The 18792-nt window shown below is 40.4% G+C and overlaps 1 protein-coding gene across 2 annotated transcripts in view; it reads right to left on the bottom strand.

The window, feature by feature from the left end:
• LOC132901596 (protein Atg16l2) overlaps positions 1-16304 on the bottom strand; it is a 55146-nt gene extending 38842 nt beyond the window's left edge. Inside the window, exons 1-8 of one of the 2 annotated variants that reach the window (XM_060944096.1) lie at positions 15902-16304; positions 15466-15532; positions 12227-12278; positions 11743-11816; positions 7788-8039; positions 5624-5689; positions 3489-3581; positions 1755-1808 (exon numbers count right to left, since the gene is read on the bottom strand). In XM_060944096.1, coding sequence (XP_060800079.1) covers positions 1755-1808; positions 3489-3581; positions 5624-5689; positions 7788-8039; positions 11743-11816; positions 12227-12278; positions 15466-15532; positions 15902-16055 — 812 coding nt within the window. In that variant the 5' untranslated portion in view covers positions 16056-16304. The remainder of the gene's footprint in view (positions 1-1754; positions 1809-3488; positions 3582-5623; positions 5690-7787; positions 8040-11742; positions 11817-12226; positions 12279-15465; positions 15533-15901) is intronic. The other variant, XM_060944095.1, reaches the window with a different exon arrangement.
• Positions 16305-18792: the final 2488 nt, after the last annotated feature.

Below are 18792 nucleotides of genomic sequence, written 5' to 3'. Positions count from 1 at the left end.
GAGAATTGAAGCAGGGTGTACTTTCTTTTTCCCCGTGACTGTATATGAACATCCTTCTGGTATTTTGACAAGCTCTAATCTGGCCCCTTTTGAAAAACAGTTTGTCTAGAACAAGAGTGACCAATCTCTTGCCTGGTTTATATCCTATTGACAGACCATTACCAGGTACTTGGCGTAAATGGTGACACTTCAGGGTATTAAAAATTGCAATTAGATCCCTTATTATTTTATATCCAGCCATTTGGCATGCAATTTGTAAATATAATATTGGATTTCACTTGTATGCTAATCATACTTTTTGCTTTAGTCAGATTGAGCAGCCCAGCTATGCAAAATGGAACACTGGAAAAACCTAAAAGCTTGGATGAACAAAATCTTAATTTCACTCAAATTCTGATAAAATAAAAACACGTTTGGCCACAGTAAGGTTGCTAATTTCAACCTAGAGGTTGAATTTTTTCAGTTAAACCAAAAGCTATGGTTAAACTAGTATCTTTGTTTACTGTGTCATTTGATTCCCTTGTACTTCTATCACTACTACTGCTACTGCTTGCCTATCAGACTACTACTTTTTGCACATTTACTCATTTTTTGCACTGACTCAGCATTAATTGCAAATCTCATTAATACGCCTCTTATTTGTGCACATTTTTATCTTAACTTGTCTTTTCTTGAATTTTCTTTACTGTATTGTTTATTGTTCATTGTTAAGCTGTACCAAACCAAATTACCACCAACACAGTTTTGTGACAATAAAAGAGTCTTGCAGCACTAAGAGAGTCTTGCATTATCTTGGACGTACGTAACATGTCTAAAATTGTTTATAAGAAACAAGAGACAAAATATGAAATATGTTAACCCTATATGACAGAGGAACCAGTGTACGCGCTCATAACTTCTAGTTTGCAGTATTGTAGTATGTTGCATGTAAAAACTTCAAATGGTTTAGCTTGGGCTGATCTGAAGCGGTATAGTCCATTCCAGTCACTTCACTCCTCTGAAGTGTTTTTTTTTTCCTTATATTGCAGCTAAATTCTGGAATAGCATCATGCTAATTTAACATTATGAAACATTCATAAGATGATGAGGACTGTTATTATTTCTTGGCTTTAGTTACTTGTGTTTGATCCTGTATTAAACAATGTCTCAGAGATTAAAGAGAAGAATATACGAGTCACACAATATGGTACCAATTACAGTGTATATACACACAGTAAATTTGGTTGGTAGTATATTAAAAATATGGTGAAAATACCCTAAAGATTACAGATTAATACAATGCTAGGGTTCTCTGGAGAAAGTGAACTGGACACAGTAGACACAAAGACATCTATTTTCAGTGTGCTTCTCTCAAACACAACAATAGCAACACTGTTCTTTTTTGACAAGTCCTACACACACTCATTTTGGAAATGCTCGCTGGTTTATAAAAATAAATAATAATAATAATAATAATAATAATAATAATAATAATAATAATAATAAATTATGCCTGCAATATGTCTTGGATCCTAGCCCATAGTTTCTCCATATAACCAAAGAAAACTAGTCTGGACTTTTCTTGTATTTGCTAATAAAAAGTCACATTACAGCACTTGCAAAACAAGTCTACAACGTCTCAGTATTAAACTACCTTTAATGAGGAATTGAATCTTCAACACTTCTATTAATTGACCATTACATTGATTCATCTAGTTCCAAGATGCTATCGGTACTTTTGGAAGTATGTAAGTAAAAGGAAGATGTTTACTCACTCAAAAAGACCTCTGATTGAGCCAAGAATCCGAGGAGAAGTAACTGAAGCTGACCTAAGACCAATAATAATAATAATCGTCAAGTTAAAAAAAAAAAATCAAGTAAACAAAAACCACACACGCAAGCACCCACCCTCACATATTGCTATATACTGCATTAACATATTAACAAGACCATAAATAAATTACCTGTGCTAAGTAAAATAATAATAAATAAATAAATAAAAAGGTCAAGGCTTACTTAAAAGAACTGGTTATAAAACTACTGACTTTGGTAAGTAATTTCACATTATAAAAACAAGCCAATCCTGGGGAAAAGCGTTAACAGAAAAGTGATGGATCATATAAAGAATAACATATGGATGGGTCATGCTGTTATAGAAAAATAATCCAGTCTGGGATGGAGTGATACAGCTAAACACAGATTTGTTATGAAGTGTGTTATTCCTTATATCACACCAGTCTGCCAACAATTCAAATTTTTAATTTACCAAATGACCAGCACATCTCAGTTTTTAACCATTTATTGTTACATTTAATATTATGAAACATTCACAAGATAAATTAGCTCCTGTTATCACACAGGAACAAGAAAGCACAAAGTCCTCTGTTCTGAATACTCCCGTGGAGGAAAGTTTATGCCCAGGTCAGACAGCAGAAAAACGCATGCTGCGACCTGTGATCGTTCAGGTGGCGACTGATCGCAGGTGAACGCAGGCATTTTGCGTCAAATCCTTCGTTGTGGTCAGACGTATTGCAAGATGCAAAGTTTTTAAGCTGTTACGACAGGATGCAACCAGTCAGAAGCAGATGCAGCTAGACGCAGGTTGACGCAGCGCGCAGAAAACCTTTAAAAAAATAAGCCCATAAGACTGCTCACAGGTTGTTGTAAACTATTTGCAGGTGCAGTCCGTGTCTACCTGCGATGCATCGTAGCCATCTCTGAAGACTTGTCTTCCCCTGCATCAGCCTGCGTCTAGCTGCCACTACCTGCTTCAACCTGCAATTGGTCGCTCAAGTGTTGCAAGACCACCTACCTCTACATGCCTCGACCTGCTATTTGAACCGACTGGAAGTGAAATCGCAGCTGAAATGTGAACAGATTGCGATCCACTTGTCAACCTGCCTCAACTAAAGACCCTCTCCAACACTGCCATTATCTGTGTTGTTGTGTGGCCTACCTGCAATTTTGTTATCACAGGTAGATGCAAGTAGTTGAAGACTAGTTGCAGCCTGCTGTCTGACCTGGGCATTACGGTTACAAATCCTGAAACTCCTTCAATAAATTTTATACAAACATCTACTCAAAGTTTCTTAATCTGTGTATCAATTGTCTTAATCTGTAGATTATTAGACTTTAGTGAATAAGCTGTTACTTTAGAAAAAAGTAACATTAGTACAAACACATGATATAAACCTATCATTTGTGTGACAGCCAAAACTACCGTCAGAGCTGTGCTCTTATTGACCTCAGGAATTCAACAGTGCTGTGGTACAAGGCATACTATTATTATTATTATTATTATACAATGCAATAGTATCCCTTTCACTCTCCTAAACACTGTATTTAAATCATTACAATCCACAGATTGTTACAATAATTTCACAACCTTAAAGTCTTTGATTTGATGGAACATTTTATTTCAAATCTGCTGATGTTCTTTTGTCAATTTCTGTGGTTCTTGTGAATAGATAGTTGAATTGTTATTACTGTAAAATCATATGTGCTGTTACCTGAAAGCTCGTAATTTGATGCTTTCCAAATCCTCTCGACTGTCATTCCTGTGTAGTAATGGTGATGATGGTAGTGATACACTTTGGGGTACTCTGGGGAAGAAACATTTTTTTAGAATTCTCTCTGAACATAAAAATGTGATAAATCCTGTCATGAAGACTAAATACATTACTGCTGCATTGGAATCGGGGGAAAATGCTTTCTCAGGAGGGTGTCTGATCTAACTCTCGTTTCTGGTCTTGTGAGATACCTTCTGCACCCTAAAACTTTATTTTTTGAAGGCATCATCAATGTATCTTCGATGCTACCTATTACCCATAAATCTGTGTGGCAGCTCTTTCAGCAACGGAAAAAAAAAAAAAATAATTAAAAAGCTGGTGGACCAAACTTCACATAAAAGTGAATTCATATAAGGTTTTTTTTTTTTTTTGGGGGGGGGGGGGGGGGGTTGCTTATATTTTTGAACAGTTACCAAGAAATAAATGTTGTATAGGTTATAACCCCTTGACTGTAATAAACTAAATTTGTTTGATATGATTTGTAAGGTCAACTAGCTAACATTACGGTTTAGTTACTCGGCTTGCTGACATTACAAATTCCCGTAAATGCTATCCTAAAAGGCGGTTCAAAATGAATATTCTTAGATGATGTCTTCAGTGGAAAGTCATGCTTTGTGAGACACTTGTCTATTACGGCAGCATGGCAACAAGGCAGTAATCTTCGGTTTCAAATGCAGCCAACATTCAAGACCAAATCTAGAATCCTACACACTACAATCAACTTAAAAAAAAAATAAAAAATAAAAAAGGTACAATTTAAATGGGAAATGTGTTTCAGTTACACTATGTTCACTATAATTTCCAGGGGTACCAGTAATTATGGTACGTGTTTTGGTTGAAAATAATTATTTCTTGATGACATTTGTTTTTCTCTGAATAAGTTTATTTCAATAAAAGGTTGGATTTCTCATTTTTTCAGTGGGAGATGAAACTACTTCACCAAAAAGTGAATTTTTTTCTAACCCTTTTTACTAATCTACATACATAAGTGGTGCCAATAACTATGGAGGGAACTGTACACTGATAGCATTTACCATTTGCAATATAACTTCATACTTATACATTGATGTTTATTTAAATGTTTGCTGTCTTGTTTGTATTGATCTTGGAGCAAAGGTCAAGTCAAATTCCTTGTACCGGTGTGACCTTACTTGGCCAGTAAAACTGATTCTGAACTCATAGTGCTAAAAACATCAATCGTTGCTTGTCATGATTACATTTTCGTCGCCGGTCCATTTCCTTGACTCGGTACATCATACACTACAAAACTTAAAAAGGTCCCAGTCAACAGTAATTAATTACAAAGAAGGTTCAAGTCTTGACATTAAAACTATTAATCTTAGAATGAATCACTGCTATGTTTATTAAAGTACAACTGCTTCAAGAAGAACTTTATTCATCACATGTACACTTGTGAAATTCCTTTCTACATTTAACCCATCCGAAGCAGTGATCACACACACATGCTAGCAATGAGCATACACACATACCCAGAGCAGTGAGCAGCCACGCTACAGCACCTGGGGAGCAGTTGGGGGGTTAGTTTAGGCAATAGTGCTAACCACTACACCATCTGCCAGCCTTCAAGAAAAGCTGATAGAGGCTTTCGCCTAATTTATTCATATTGCACCCCTGAAGCTATTTCGAATTAGCAAACACAAAACAAGAAATGTTGAAAACAAACAATGCATCCAAAACACTCAGGATTAATCAAGTTTAAAGTTCTTCAAAAAGATATGAAAATAAGCATAAGTACAACTGTAATTTCAAGAAGACTGCAATCAGTTCAACTAAACATTGACCATTTTTCTAATTTTGTGAGCACGCCTTACAAAAAATTAAATTTAACCCAGTGAACTAATATATAATTTGGATTTTAGCCAAATATTTACATTAATTTACAACAGAACTTTTAAGTAACCCTAATAATTTACGTTTGTGTAACAATCACAGATTTGTGTCATTTACTGAACCACCATTTTTTTTTTTTTCAGTGTAGATCCCATTAATTTCAGCCAAATAAATAAATAAATAAATAAATAAATCTAAAGCTGATATTCAGCATGATCACGTACTTGTCACTGTTCAAATTTTCACTCGCAGCCACCTCAGGTTCCTTATGAAGATCAGCTTGCCTGGCTCTAAAGAAGCAATTTAAAAAAAAAAAAAAAAAGGGGTGTCAGCACTGCAGATAGGACCAAAAACATTTTTAGATGCAAGGGTCAAGGATTAGCTGCTATTTATTGTGAAAAAGAATAATATACACTTTCATATACAGTATATTTTAATCATTTAATACTAGAGGAGCTCTGTTCTTTGAAATTAACATGATCATATTTCATGTTTAAAAAGAGAAGAAATATTTGCTGGACTGTCCAGTCAACTGCATTCTCATACATTTTACGTGCAACTGGTAAAGGCCACAGGACTGGATTGGTTATATGATACTGGTGGCTACAGTTGAGGCAAACGTTTACATACACCGAGGCTAAAGACATTCAAAACTCAATTTGTCACCACTCCACACATTTCATATGACCATGCATTTCTTGTTCTCAGTGAATTAGAGTATCTACTTTAATTCTATAAAAGGTCATTTAAAAACAGACATTTATTTCACCTTTTATTTACTGTATCAGATTTTTAGTCAGTCAAAAGTTTACATACACACCGTTAATATTTGGTGGCACTGCCTTTTAATTGCTTGAACTTGAATCAAAACACTTGCTTCTCACAATATTTTGCCAGAATTTTTTGCTCATTCCTCCAGTGATAACTGGTGGAACTCTGAGCGTCCTTGCTCATACTTTTTCAGTTCAGTCCACAAATTTTCTATGGGATTCAGGTCAAGATCTTTGTGATGGTTACTCCAATACTCTCACTTTGTTGTCTTTAAAATCATTTTGTTACAGCTTTGTAGGTATGCTTAGGATCACTGTCCTGCTGGAAGACCCAGTGAATTCTAAGGATATTTTATTGTAGTATATCAAAACAATCCTTCCTCATGATGACATTTATTTACTGACATGCACCACTCCCTTTTCCAGCATATGGAACTCTAGGACTTTCTCTCATCTCATCTCATTATCTCTAGCCGCTTTATCCTGTTCTACAGGGTCGCAGGCAAGCTGGAGCCTATCCCAGCTGACTACGGGCGAAAGGCGGGGTACACCCTGGACAAGTCGCCAGGTCATCACAGGGCTGACACATAGACACAGACAACCATTCACACTCACATTCACACCTACGGTCAATTTAGAGTCACCAGTTAACCTAACCTGCATGTCTTTGGACTGTGGGGGAAACCGGAGCACCCGGAGGAAACCCACGCGGACACGGGGAGAACATGCAAACTCCACCCAGAAAGGCCCTCGCCGGCCACGGGGCTCGAACCCAGGACCTTCTTGCTGTGAGGCGTTAGTTTAGGCGACAGCGCTAACCACTACACCACCGTGCCACCCTACTTTCTTTCTGATGGATGTATATAATTTGGTATCTGATGCCTCCAACACCTTCACCAGTTCATGTTGTTGTCTTGGGATTCAGTTGAATCTCATCTCATTCTCATCTCATTATCTCTAGCCGCTTTATCCTTCTACAGGGTCGCAGGCAAGCTGGAGCCTATCCCAGCTGACTACGGGCGAAAGGCGGGGTACACCCTGGACAAGTCGCCAGGTCATCACAGGGCTGACACATAGACACAGACAACCATTCACACTCACACCTACGGTCAATTTAGAGTCACCAGTTAACCTAACCTGCATGTCTTTGGACTGTGGGGGAAACCGGAGCACCCGGAGGAAACCCATGCGGACATGGGGAGAACATGCAAACTCCACACAGAAAGGCCCTCGCCGGCCACGGGGCTCGAACCCAGGACCTTCTTGCTGTGAGGCGACAGCGCTAACCACTACACCACCGTGCCGCCTCAGTTGAATCTTTTCTGAAGAAAATGTATTCGTAACTGGGAGTGACGTGCCTGTTTCCTCTTTGTTTAAAGAGGCTGTCAACTTGGTGTATACAAACTTTGACCCACTTGAATTCTGATAGAGTGAATTAAAGCTGAAATAAATTGGTTTCTAATCAATTGTTTTAAAATGACCTCTGATGTGAACAAAGTAGATGCTTGACTTACCAAAATAAACATATAATAACGTGAAATGTGCAGGACTGCAAAAATATCTTTAGCATAAGTATATGTAAACTTTTAGCCTCAACTTCACCTCCTCACTCCCTCACCTCAGTCTCCTCTCATTGCGGTGGTTCATGCGAGCAGCAGCCTGTTCTTTCAAGTGAATCATGTCCTCTAGGACATCTGAGCCATGAAGTTTCTCCTTTCTGTAAACCTCATCCAAGTGCTGACAGCGCTCACGCAGAGTGTCATACTCACTCTTGAGGAGTAAGTTGCTATCAGTCATCATCTTCACATCAGACTTCAGTCTGCCTTTCTCTAATTCCACAGCCATGAGCCTGTTCTGAGTGTCATACAACCTAATATGAAAGAACAATGTAGACATTTCTACTGTAATAGACGCTAAAATTTTCACTCATACGATGCTTCATTTTATGTTGCACATATGTTTATGGTTAAGGCCACCTCAATGAGAAGTGCAATGGAGAAACAAGCAATAAGACAAAAGTACATAAAAACTCAACAGATAAGGAGGGAAATCTCTATTACAGAGAATTGAGCCAAAACATAACAGTGGTCAAAATTATGCCTTATAATGTTATTATAATCTCTTGGGATATACAAGCTGGATGTCTGTGCACACGGATTCTGGAATGAGCAGTTAAGGCGTCTTAATGGATGACATCCTACACTGCAGCCAAAAGAATATAACGTAATTTAATGAATACAGATCCTGAACTCAGACATGCATGTACACTATATTGTGTCTAGGTTTAAAGATTCATGAGACAAAAGTCTTGAAATCAAATGTACAAGTGAACTTGTTCTGAACATTGTAGGAAAAGATATCAGATGATAATCTGAATGAGCAGATGTTTAAAATTATAATATTCATTCCATAATCGATACTTCTGATAGATAGATATAAAGATGCATCTATCCAACGAAATAAACCTTTCAACGTCCTCTGGTTTCCCCAATAAACAGGCGATTGCGTTTCTTGCAGGAGATAAACTCTACACAATTCTGCAGTGATGCAACAAAAACTGATCCTTTAAACACCTTTGCTTTGAGGACTGTATTAATGTATTCATGTGCTACATCTACTTCAGCCTGTCTGTCACTGGTTATTGTTTTTTTTCACACACAGCATTAAGATTGTGTTTCACATGAGACAATCAACGTGTCACACTACAGGATGTTTAAATCATAAATATTAGCCATTTAAAATTTACTGTTTAAATCATGGCTGACACAACTGAAGTGCGAGTAGATGAAGGGGTGAGGTTATATTTTACATACCCTGTACCACAGGACAATCTGGGAAGATAATTAAGATCAGCCTATCATTAAGATTACTATCATTAGGAGGGAAGAACCGGTCCAGGCTTTAGGGGAAAAAAAAAAAAATTATATATATATATATTTATTTATTTATTTTTTTTTGGCTTGGCCAAAACTTTGTAATTTGAATAGAGTATTTTTACTTCATTCAATATTTCCATAACTTGTAGTCATTTTAAAAGATGCTGACTGCAAATTCGTCTGAATTATTATTATTATTTTTTTTAATTGCGCATGGCATTTTCCTATATCCCGCAAAAACAATATCATGTGAACAAGACGTGATCATTTTGATGTGCTGAGGGTCGCATTCCTCCATTTTGGGACCAAATATCCTACTTCTTGGAGCCAAACGAAAATGGCCGAATGCAAGGAGCTTGAACTAATTAGCATAACTATGGAACTGGGTCACACCAAGATGACAACACACGGAAAACATTGTGCCTCTGCATCAACATCAGACAGTTTTGAATCACAAGTATGCAATTTGTGGTTGACATTCGCGAATACATCCATTAAACAAAAGATGAATACATCTTTTCTCCGTTACTGCTTTTGTTTTATCATTTCTTTCTCTGTAAGATCAAAACATAAGGTGTATAACTCCATACTCAGACTCACCAATCCAAGACAAGCGCTGCAAATTCATCAGATTTCATAACTGTTTCATCCTTCAGTCAATTCCAGTGGTTTAACCATCCCTTCACGACAACCTTTTGGTTTTCATCGCTTTTCTGGCGTGTTTTCTAGCTGATTTGCTTTCATAATTTTCCTTTTCTTTTCCGCTGGCCTTTAGCTGGTGGGAAAGCGGAGTCTGCCATGTTTTGGTTAAAAGCAGGTTAAACACACCTCACAGTGGTCATGTGATATTGTTGCTCACTTGCTTCGGCAATCTCCAGAATCATAAAATGCGGGACACATTTTATCTCGGCAAAATATTTACACATAGGATACACGGTGTGTGCAGCAACTCAAATCAACTTCAGATCACTGTGAAACATCTCGAAACTCCAACAGCAATAGAACATTTTTGCCCAGAATTCAACTTTGCAGTCAGAACCTTTAATAGATGTACAGTTATGATAAACTATTAATTGCATAAGTACTGTTTAACCTTTATCATTTCTATATAAAAGCACTTTGAAATCATTTACAGCACTGTGTAAAAGTCTCAGGCAATGAAATGCTGTAAAGAATGTAATGGAAAAAGTTGTGTGGGGTTTTTTTATGTAACAAGTGCTCTAAAGCAAAGATGCTTTTGAAATTAAACATTTTCTAAATTAAAATAGACATTAAAAATGCAAAGAGCAGTAAACATCCATTATCTATAACCGCTTATCCTGTGCAGGGTCGCGGGCAAACTGGAGCCTATCCCAGCTGACTATGGGCGAGAGGCGGGGTACACCCTGGACAAGTCACAAGATCATCAAAGGGCTGAGCAGTAAACAGTACAAACTAATCAATCTGTGTCAATAGTTTGTGTGACACATTTTTAAAGACACATGCTTATCAGTAGTCTCAAGCACACTGTTCAGTTTTATAAGGAAATTGTTTAGTAGGTTTTTCGATACAGCTTTTAATTATTGGTCACAGTTTCTCTGGTGATTTTAAAAAGTAAGTGCAACCACTCACTTCTGTTTTTGCAGGTAATCCCTGACATTCTTCCCCCCCAGAAAGTAGTCCTTTATGTAATATGTTACCTTCTTTACAGACATACAAAAATGTTTTTAACATTTAATTTTGGCTGGAAAAGTAATGTTTGGGATTCTAAAATGTTTTCTTTAATAAAGCAGAAGTTGTAAAATGAACATCTAAAACAAAATATTAGTATTAAAAAAAAAATAGGTTGCCTAAAAATGTTGCACAGTGTTGTGTTTATTGTAAATTCAGCAGCACATTTTAAATTTGATGAAAGACCAAAACAGAAGGCCCTGGGATATTATATTGTGAGCTAGTGTCATGTTACTAAGCAAAAATCAGATCTTTTTCACAATTTGATTGTACACTATATGACCAAAAGCATGTGGACAACTAAGTACTGAACATACCATTCCAAAACCATTTGCATTATTACTGAGTTTTTCCCCTTTGCTGCTATAAGTCCCCAATCTTCTGAAAAAGCTGTGGGGATTTGTGTCCATTCAGTCACAAGAGCGCAAAAGGCTGGGCACTGATGTTGGGTAAGAATGGCAATTTATCCCAAAGGTGTTCAGCAGGGTTCAGGTCAAAGCTCCGTGCAGACCATTTGCGTTCTTCCATTCCAACCTTGCCAAACCATGTCTTCATGAACTTCACTTTCTGCACCAAGACAATGTCATGCTGGAACAGGTTTTAGTTCAGCCCCTTAGGTCCAGGGAAGTTTAAATCTTAATACTACAGCGTGGCATAGACATTCTAGGCAATTGTGTTTCTCCAACTTTGTGGCAATGGCTTGGGCGAGGCCTACACATTGTTGTGAGAAGGAGCTGTCCACATACTTTTGGCCATATAATGTATGTAGCAACTCATCATCATACTGACTTACAATGTGACTTCTCACAGTCTGTACTGATGTTCATCACAGTGTTAAGAAGCAAAACTGAACCAACTTTATTCAATCCAAGACCATCGTACTAACTGAACGCGTCCACAAATATTTATGGTATGTTGTAAACAACATTTGCTTAAAATGTTGAGATGTGTTCAAACAAGAATGTTGTGCACGGATATCTGGCTTACCTGGCATGTTGCTTTTCAAGAAAAGTGTCCTTGATTTTTATCTCTTGCTGCAGCTCCACTACTTTGTAAGCAAGCTACAATAACAAAAAGAAAAAAAAGCAAAAACAGAGAAATAACCCTAGTTAGCAAGAATCTATTCAGTGAAACAGAACAACAAGCAGAATCAGATTTGTAAGCAGAGAGGATTTGCTCACAGTATGTAACAGAGAACTTCTGTGCACATGAACACAAAAAGCAAGCAGATTTTTTTTTTCCTCCCCACACCTATTATTTTTCTACATGGCCTTAAAATGAATAACCCGTGCCTTTCTTTTTAAACTTTGAGAATCTGAAAAAAATCTTGAAGTAGCAGACAGACATTCAATACAAATATATACAGTATTCAATAAAAATACAAGTACTGTCAACTGGAATTTACAGCTTGGAAATTCGAGGACTGATCAGTATAATGACCGGTTGGTTTGTAACTGGCACTGCTTCCTACCTCCCCAATGGCTGTCTCCAGGGATGGCAAATTCTCAGATGAGGAAAACGGTCTACAAAATAAAGCAACAAATATATAACACTAATAAAATATACTGCATTTTTGGGGATATACATATGTACCTGGGGAAAAATGGGTAAATCAATTGAGCAGAGCCAAATTTATTTGAACATGCCATGCCAGAAATAAGGTACAGTGTATAAAGTAATATTTAAATGTCTCAAGGCATAGTTAGACTAGCACACATGTTCACTTTCAGGATTTCTCTGGATATTACACAGTGTGGGTTTAATAATGGAGAATCCTTAATCCTGACTGCCCTGATTGTGTTCATAATTAAATATTTGCAATGACTTATGTAAATAATTTTAAGATGTTATATAAAATTTACAGGCTTATATAAATACAATGCTTAAGGCTCTTGGCTCCTGATTAAAATGTTTCAATGCCAGTACTGTCAACCTGCCACTGTTGGGCCTGCTGCAAGGCTTAACACACACTGTTCCAGGCATACCACATCATGCCTGACCTTGTGCTCTGACATCAGCTTCCTAACAATCCAGAATACACACACAAAAATGAACGAAATAAATTCACTGTACTGTACTTGTATACTATGTGACGATAAAGATTCTTATTAAAAATGCTGATAACAATGAGACTGTCTGAAGGGCTTGTTAAAGTGCCACAGTTTCACACTTAAATCACAATGTATACTATAAATCGAAATTTTTCAAAAATATTCAAATTCCTTTTTCGTACACAACGGTGACTTTAGTGCCAATTAAGCAGGGAAATGTCTTTGCTAAAGCAATAACAGGCAAAAAAATAAACATGGTAGGGGATTTCCTTTTTCATTTTATACACAGTATAAGGTAATGGTCTAAAGTATCATTTAGGAATAAAGAGTAAAGTGTAAAATATTCGATTAAAATGTATTTCAGAATAAATTTTTTCTGAGTCACCATGGAACATGTTTGCGGATGATATCGTGATACGTGGTGAAAGCAGAAAGGAGGTTGAGTTGGGTTTGGAGAGATGGAGGAATGCATTGGAACGAAGAGGAATGAAGGTGAGCAGGAGGAAAACAGAATACATGTGCATCAATGAGAATGGGGATGAGTGTAGTGAAGATGCAAGGAGTAGACACACAGAAAAAAAGTTAGTGAATACAAGTACCTGGGATCAACTGTGCAGGAAAATGGGGGCTGTGATACTGAGGTGACAAAGAGAGTGCAGGCAGGGTGGAGCAGCTGGAGAAGGGTTTCGGGAGTCATTTGTGATAGGAAAGTCCCAGCAAAAGTGAAAGGTAAAATGTATAAGAGAGTAGTGAGACCAGCTATGATGTATGGATTGGAGACCTTAACAAAGAGACAGGAGGCAAAGTTGGAGGTGGCGGAGTTGAGGATGTTAAGGTTTGCGATAGGAGTGACAAGGTTGGACAGGTTAAGGAACGAGCACATCAGAGGGACAGCACATGTGCAGAGCTTAGGAATGAAGCTAAGAGAGATGAGACTGAGCACATCCTGAGAAGAGATGCAGAGCATGTTGAAAGGAGAATGTTGAGGATGGAGCTGCCAGGCATACGAAAACGAGGAAGGCCAAAGAGGAGATACATGGATGTGGTGAGAGAGGACATGAAAGCGGTAGAGAAGTATGCGGAAGACAGGGAGCAACGGAGACGAAAGATCCGCTGTGGCGACCCCTAATCGAGAGCAGCCAAAACAAGATGATCATCTGCTAGTTTAGTGTGTTTTTAAATGATCACATGTGAGATACCGGCAGCACAGTGGTGTAGTGGTTAGCGCGGTCACCTCACAGCAAGAAGGTCCGGGTTCGAGCCCCGTGGCCGGCGAGGGCCTTTCTGTGTGGAGTTTGCATGTTGTCCGCGTGGGTTTCCTCCGGGTGCTCCGGTTTCCCCCACAGTCCAAAGACATGCAGGTTAGGTTAACTGGTGACTCTAAATTGACCGTAGGTGTGAATGTGAATGGTTGTCTGTGTCTATGTGTCAGCCCTGTGATGACCTGGCGACTTGTCCAGGGTGTACCCCACCTTTCACCCGTAGTCAGCTGGGATAGGCTCCAGCTTGCCTGCGACCCTGTAGAACAGGATAAAGCAGCTAGAGATAATGAGATGAGATGAGACAAACTTTTAGAGTAAAATGTCTTTGAGATGGGCGGCACGGTGGTGTAGTGGTTAGCGCTGTTGCCTCACAGCAAGAAGGTCCGGGTTCGAGCCCCGTGGCCGGCGAGGGCCTTTCTGTGCGGAGTTTGCATGTTCTCCCCGTGTCCGCGTGGGTTTCCTCCGGGTGCTCCGGTTTCCCCCACAGTCCAAAGACATGCAGGTTAGGTTAACTGGTGACTCTAAATTGACCGTAGGTGTGAATGTGAGTGTGAATGGTTGTCTGTGTCTGTGTGTCAGCCCTGTGATGACCTGGCGACTTGTCCAGGGTGTACCCCGCCTTTCGCCCGTAGTCAGCTGGGATAGGCTCCAGCTTGCCTGCGACCCTGTAGAACAGGATAAAGAGGCTAGAAATAATGAGATGAGACAAACTTTTAGAGTAAAATGTCTTTGAGATGGGCGGCACGGTGGTGTAGTGGTTAGCGCTGTTGCCTCACAGCAAGAAGGTCCGGGTTCGAGCCCCGTGGCCGACGAGGGCCTTTCTGTGTGGAGTTTGCATGTTCTCCCTGTGTCCGTGTGGGTTTCCTCCGGGTGCTCCGGTTTCCCCCACAGTCCAAAGACATGCAGGTTAGGTTAACTGGTGACTCTAAATTGACCGTAGGTGTAAATGTGAGTGTGAATGGTTGTCTGTGTCTATGTGTCAGCCCTGTGATGACCTGGCGACTTGTCCAGGGTGTACCCCGCCTTTCGCCCGTAGTCAGCTGGGATAGGCTCCAGCTTGCCTGCAACCCTGTAGAACAGGATAAAGCAGCTAGAGATAATGAGATGAGATGTGAGATACCATTCATGAACAAAAATGCTATATGGTAACATAGAGAACATGCTTAGAGCCTGATGGTGGTTATTTTGTAGTGTTTCTGTGAAGCTGCTTGTGTAAAGTGAAGTACATTGAAACAAGTGTGTAGTTAATAATGGCTGTGGCCAAGTCATAATTACACTTTAATAGCTATTTGGCACCTCGGTTTTTGAGAGTTTACTGAACTTTTCAAGTCGTTAATCAAATAAATGTCTAGTTTCCGAGTTGGCAGTCATCAGCAGGGGCATGCAGGAGTGATTACCTCGGCGGGGAGAGGAGGCCTTGGGTGATTAGTGCACTTTGCGCGCAGTGCTCGAGCAGGTTGACATCTGCAAGACAGTGAGAAAGAAAGAAAGCGCTCGGGTTTATCTTCAGAGTGAGAGTTCAGGCTCGGGGAACTTTTCTGCTGGCGTTCAAACACTCAGCTGTTTACACTGCGCGCTTTCTTCCTTAGCAAACAAAGCTCTGTCTCTCTGATTTCACAGTTTAGCCGCAGCGCAGAGCTGGATTACACTACACACAGCTCATTTGTGTTTAAACAAGTTTTTTTTTTTATTTAAAAACAACAATAAACCCATTAAAACAGCGGATATGTCGAGAGCTGAAAACAGAACCGCCCAGTTAGCATGAGTGAAAAACAACAGCTAGCAAGGTGATTTAACAGCCTAACCTACTGAAGTGACTTTAACATAGCCTACATGACTGGATCACATCTTGGAAGACGAGCTTCTGCGCCTTATCGCGATACTTCAGCTGCCGGATGATGTGCCGTTTCCATGGCTCGGACTGTTTTGAGTCCGGGCTCGTCTTGGTGAGCTGGACCCCAGGCTTCGTGGACTCCGTACTGGCCATGATTAAAGACCTCACCGGTATGTCATTCCAAAGGCATGGCCCATGATGGATTTCCGTATTACGGGCCGATATGAACGACCGAGTTAAACATGGCAAAGTGTGGCTAAAAGCACAAACCGACCGGAACTTGTTCGATGAGTCCGCGAGAACTGCTCCCAGCGTCAGAAGGCAGGCGAGCTCACGCCTCCACTTCACACACACGGAAAATGCCCAGATCTGTTCCTCTCCAGCACCAACACACAGACAAGGAAGTTGTCAGCTTTTTCCCTTTTTGACTAACACGGACACGTCTAATAATAAACAACAACTTCACACGTTTATATTAGCCAAAAAGTGAAAAACAAAAAACTTTGCTTTCGATACTCTTACCGATTAACCGGTATGGAAAAGTTTTGATTGTTCTGTCTGATTACAACAACCTGTGGGGAAGCATGAATATATCTAACTCAGGATTTAATTCCAGTAACTCACTGTTTTTATTTATACACACACACATACATTCTACAGTGGTGCTTGAGAGCTTCTGAACCCTTTAGAATTTTCTATATTTCTGACCATCAGATTTTCACACAAGGCCTAAAAGTAGATAAAGAGAACCCGGTTAAACAAATGAGACAAAATATTATACTTGGTCATTTATTTATTAATTAAGGAAAACAATCCAATATTACATATCTGTGAGTGGCAAAAGTATATGAACCTTTGGTTTCAGTATCCCCCTTGTGCAGCAATAACTGCAACTAAACGTCCCTGCACACCGGCTTGGAGGAATTTTAGCCCGTTCCTCCGTACAGAACAGCTTCAACTTGGTGGGTTTCCTCACATGAACTGATCGCTTCAGGTCCTTCCAGAACATTTCGATTGGATTAAGGTCAGGACTTTGACTTGGCCATTCCAAAACATTAACTTTATTCTTCTTTAACCATTCTTTGGTAGAGCGACTTGTGTGCTTAGGGTCGTTGTCTTGCTGCATGACCCACCTTCTCTTGAGATTCAGTTCACGGACAGATGTTCTGACATTTTCTTTAGAATTCGCTGGTATAATTCAGAATTCATTGTTCCATCAATGACGGCAAGCCGTCCTGGCCTGGCCCAGATGCAGCAAAACAGGCCCAAACCATGATACTACCACCACCATGTTTCACAGATGGGATAAGGTTCTTATGCTGGAATGCAGTGTTTTCCTTTCTCCAAACATAACGCTTCTCATTGAAAGCGAAAAGTTCTATTTTGGTCTCATCCGTCCACAAAACGTTTTCCCAATCGCCTTCTGGCTTGTCCATGTGATCTTTAGCAAACTGCAGATGAGCAGCAATGTTATTTTTGGAGAGCAGTGGCTTTCTCCTTGCAACCCTGCCATGCACACCATTATTGTTCAGTGTTCTCCTGATGGTGGACTCATGAACATTAACCAATGTGAGAGAGGCCTTCAGTTGCTTAGAAGTTACCCTGGGGTCCTTTGTGATCTTGCAGACTATTACACACCTTGCTCTTGGAGTGATCTTTGTTGGTTGACCACTCCTGGGGAGGGTAACAATGGTCTTGAATTTTCTCCATTTGTACACAATCTGTCTGACTGTGGATTGGTGGAGTCCAAACTCTTTAGAGATGGTTTTGTAACCTTTTCCAGCCTGATGAGCATCAACAACGCTTTTTCTGAGGTCCTCAGAAATGTCCTTTGTTCGTGCCTTGATACGCTTCCACATGTTGTGAAGATCAGACTTTGATAGATCCCGTCTCGTCTCGTCTTCTTCCGCTTTATCCGGGACCGGGTCGCGGAGGCAGCAGTCTAAGCAGGGAAGCCCAAACTTCCCTTTCCCCAGACACCTCGGCCAGCTCCTCGGGAAGAACACCGAGGTGTTCCCAGGCCAGCCGAGAGACATAGTCCCTCCAGCGTGTTCTGGGTCTTCCCCGGGGCCTCCTCCCGGGGGGACATGCCTGGAACACCTCCCGAGGGAGGCGTCCAGGAGGCATCCGAAAAAGATGCCTGAGCCACCTCAGCTGATTCCTCTCAATGTGGAGCAGCAGCGACTCTACTCCGAGCTCCTCCCGAGTGACTGTGCTTCTCACCCTATCTCTAAGGGAGCGCCCAGCCACCCTGCGAAGGAAACTCATTTCGGCCGCTTGTATCCACGATCTTGTCCTTTCAGTCATTACCCAAAGCTCATGACCATAGGTGAGAGTCGGAACGTAGATCGACCGGTAAATTGAGAGCTTCGCCTTTTGGCTCAGCTCCTTCTTCACCACGACGGACCGGTAAAGCGACCGCATCACTGCGGAGGCTGCACCGATCCGCCTGTCGATCTCACGCTCCAGCCTTCCCTCACTCGTGAACAAGATCCCGAGATACTTAAACTCCTCCACTTGAGGCAGAACTTCTCCACCAACGTGGAGAGGGCAAGCCACCCTTTTCCGGTCGAGAACCATGGCCTCGGACTTGGAGGTGCTGATTCTCATCCCAGCCGCTTCACACTCGACTGCAAACCGCCCCAGTGCATGCTGAAGGTCCTGGTTTGAAGAAGCCAACAGGACAACATCATCCGCAAAAAGCAGAGATGAAATCCTGTGGTTCCCAAACAGGATTCCTTCTGGCCCCTGGCTGCACCTAGAAATTCTGTCCATAAAAATTATGAACAGAACCGGTGACAAAGGGCAGCCCTGCCAGAGTCCAACATGCACTGGGAACAGGTCTGACTTACTGCCGGCAATGCGAACCAGACTCCTGCTCCGTTCGTAC

This window comes from Neoarius graeffei, chromosome 17 (assembly GCF_027579695.1).
Source record: "Neoarius graeffei isolate fNeoGra1 chromosome 17, fNeoGra1.pri, whole genome shotgun sequence".
Classification (NCBI taxonomy): domain Eukaryota; kingdom Metazoa; phylum Chordata; class Actinopteri; order Siluriformes; family Ariidae; genus Neoarius; species Neoarius graeffei.
The sequence above is the reverse complement of the archived record's forward strand: the minus strand, read 5'-3'. Positions and strand labels throughout refer to the sequence as shown.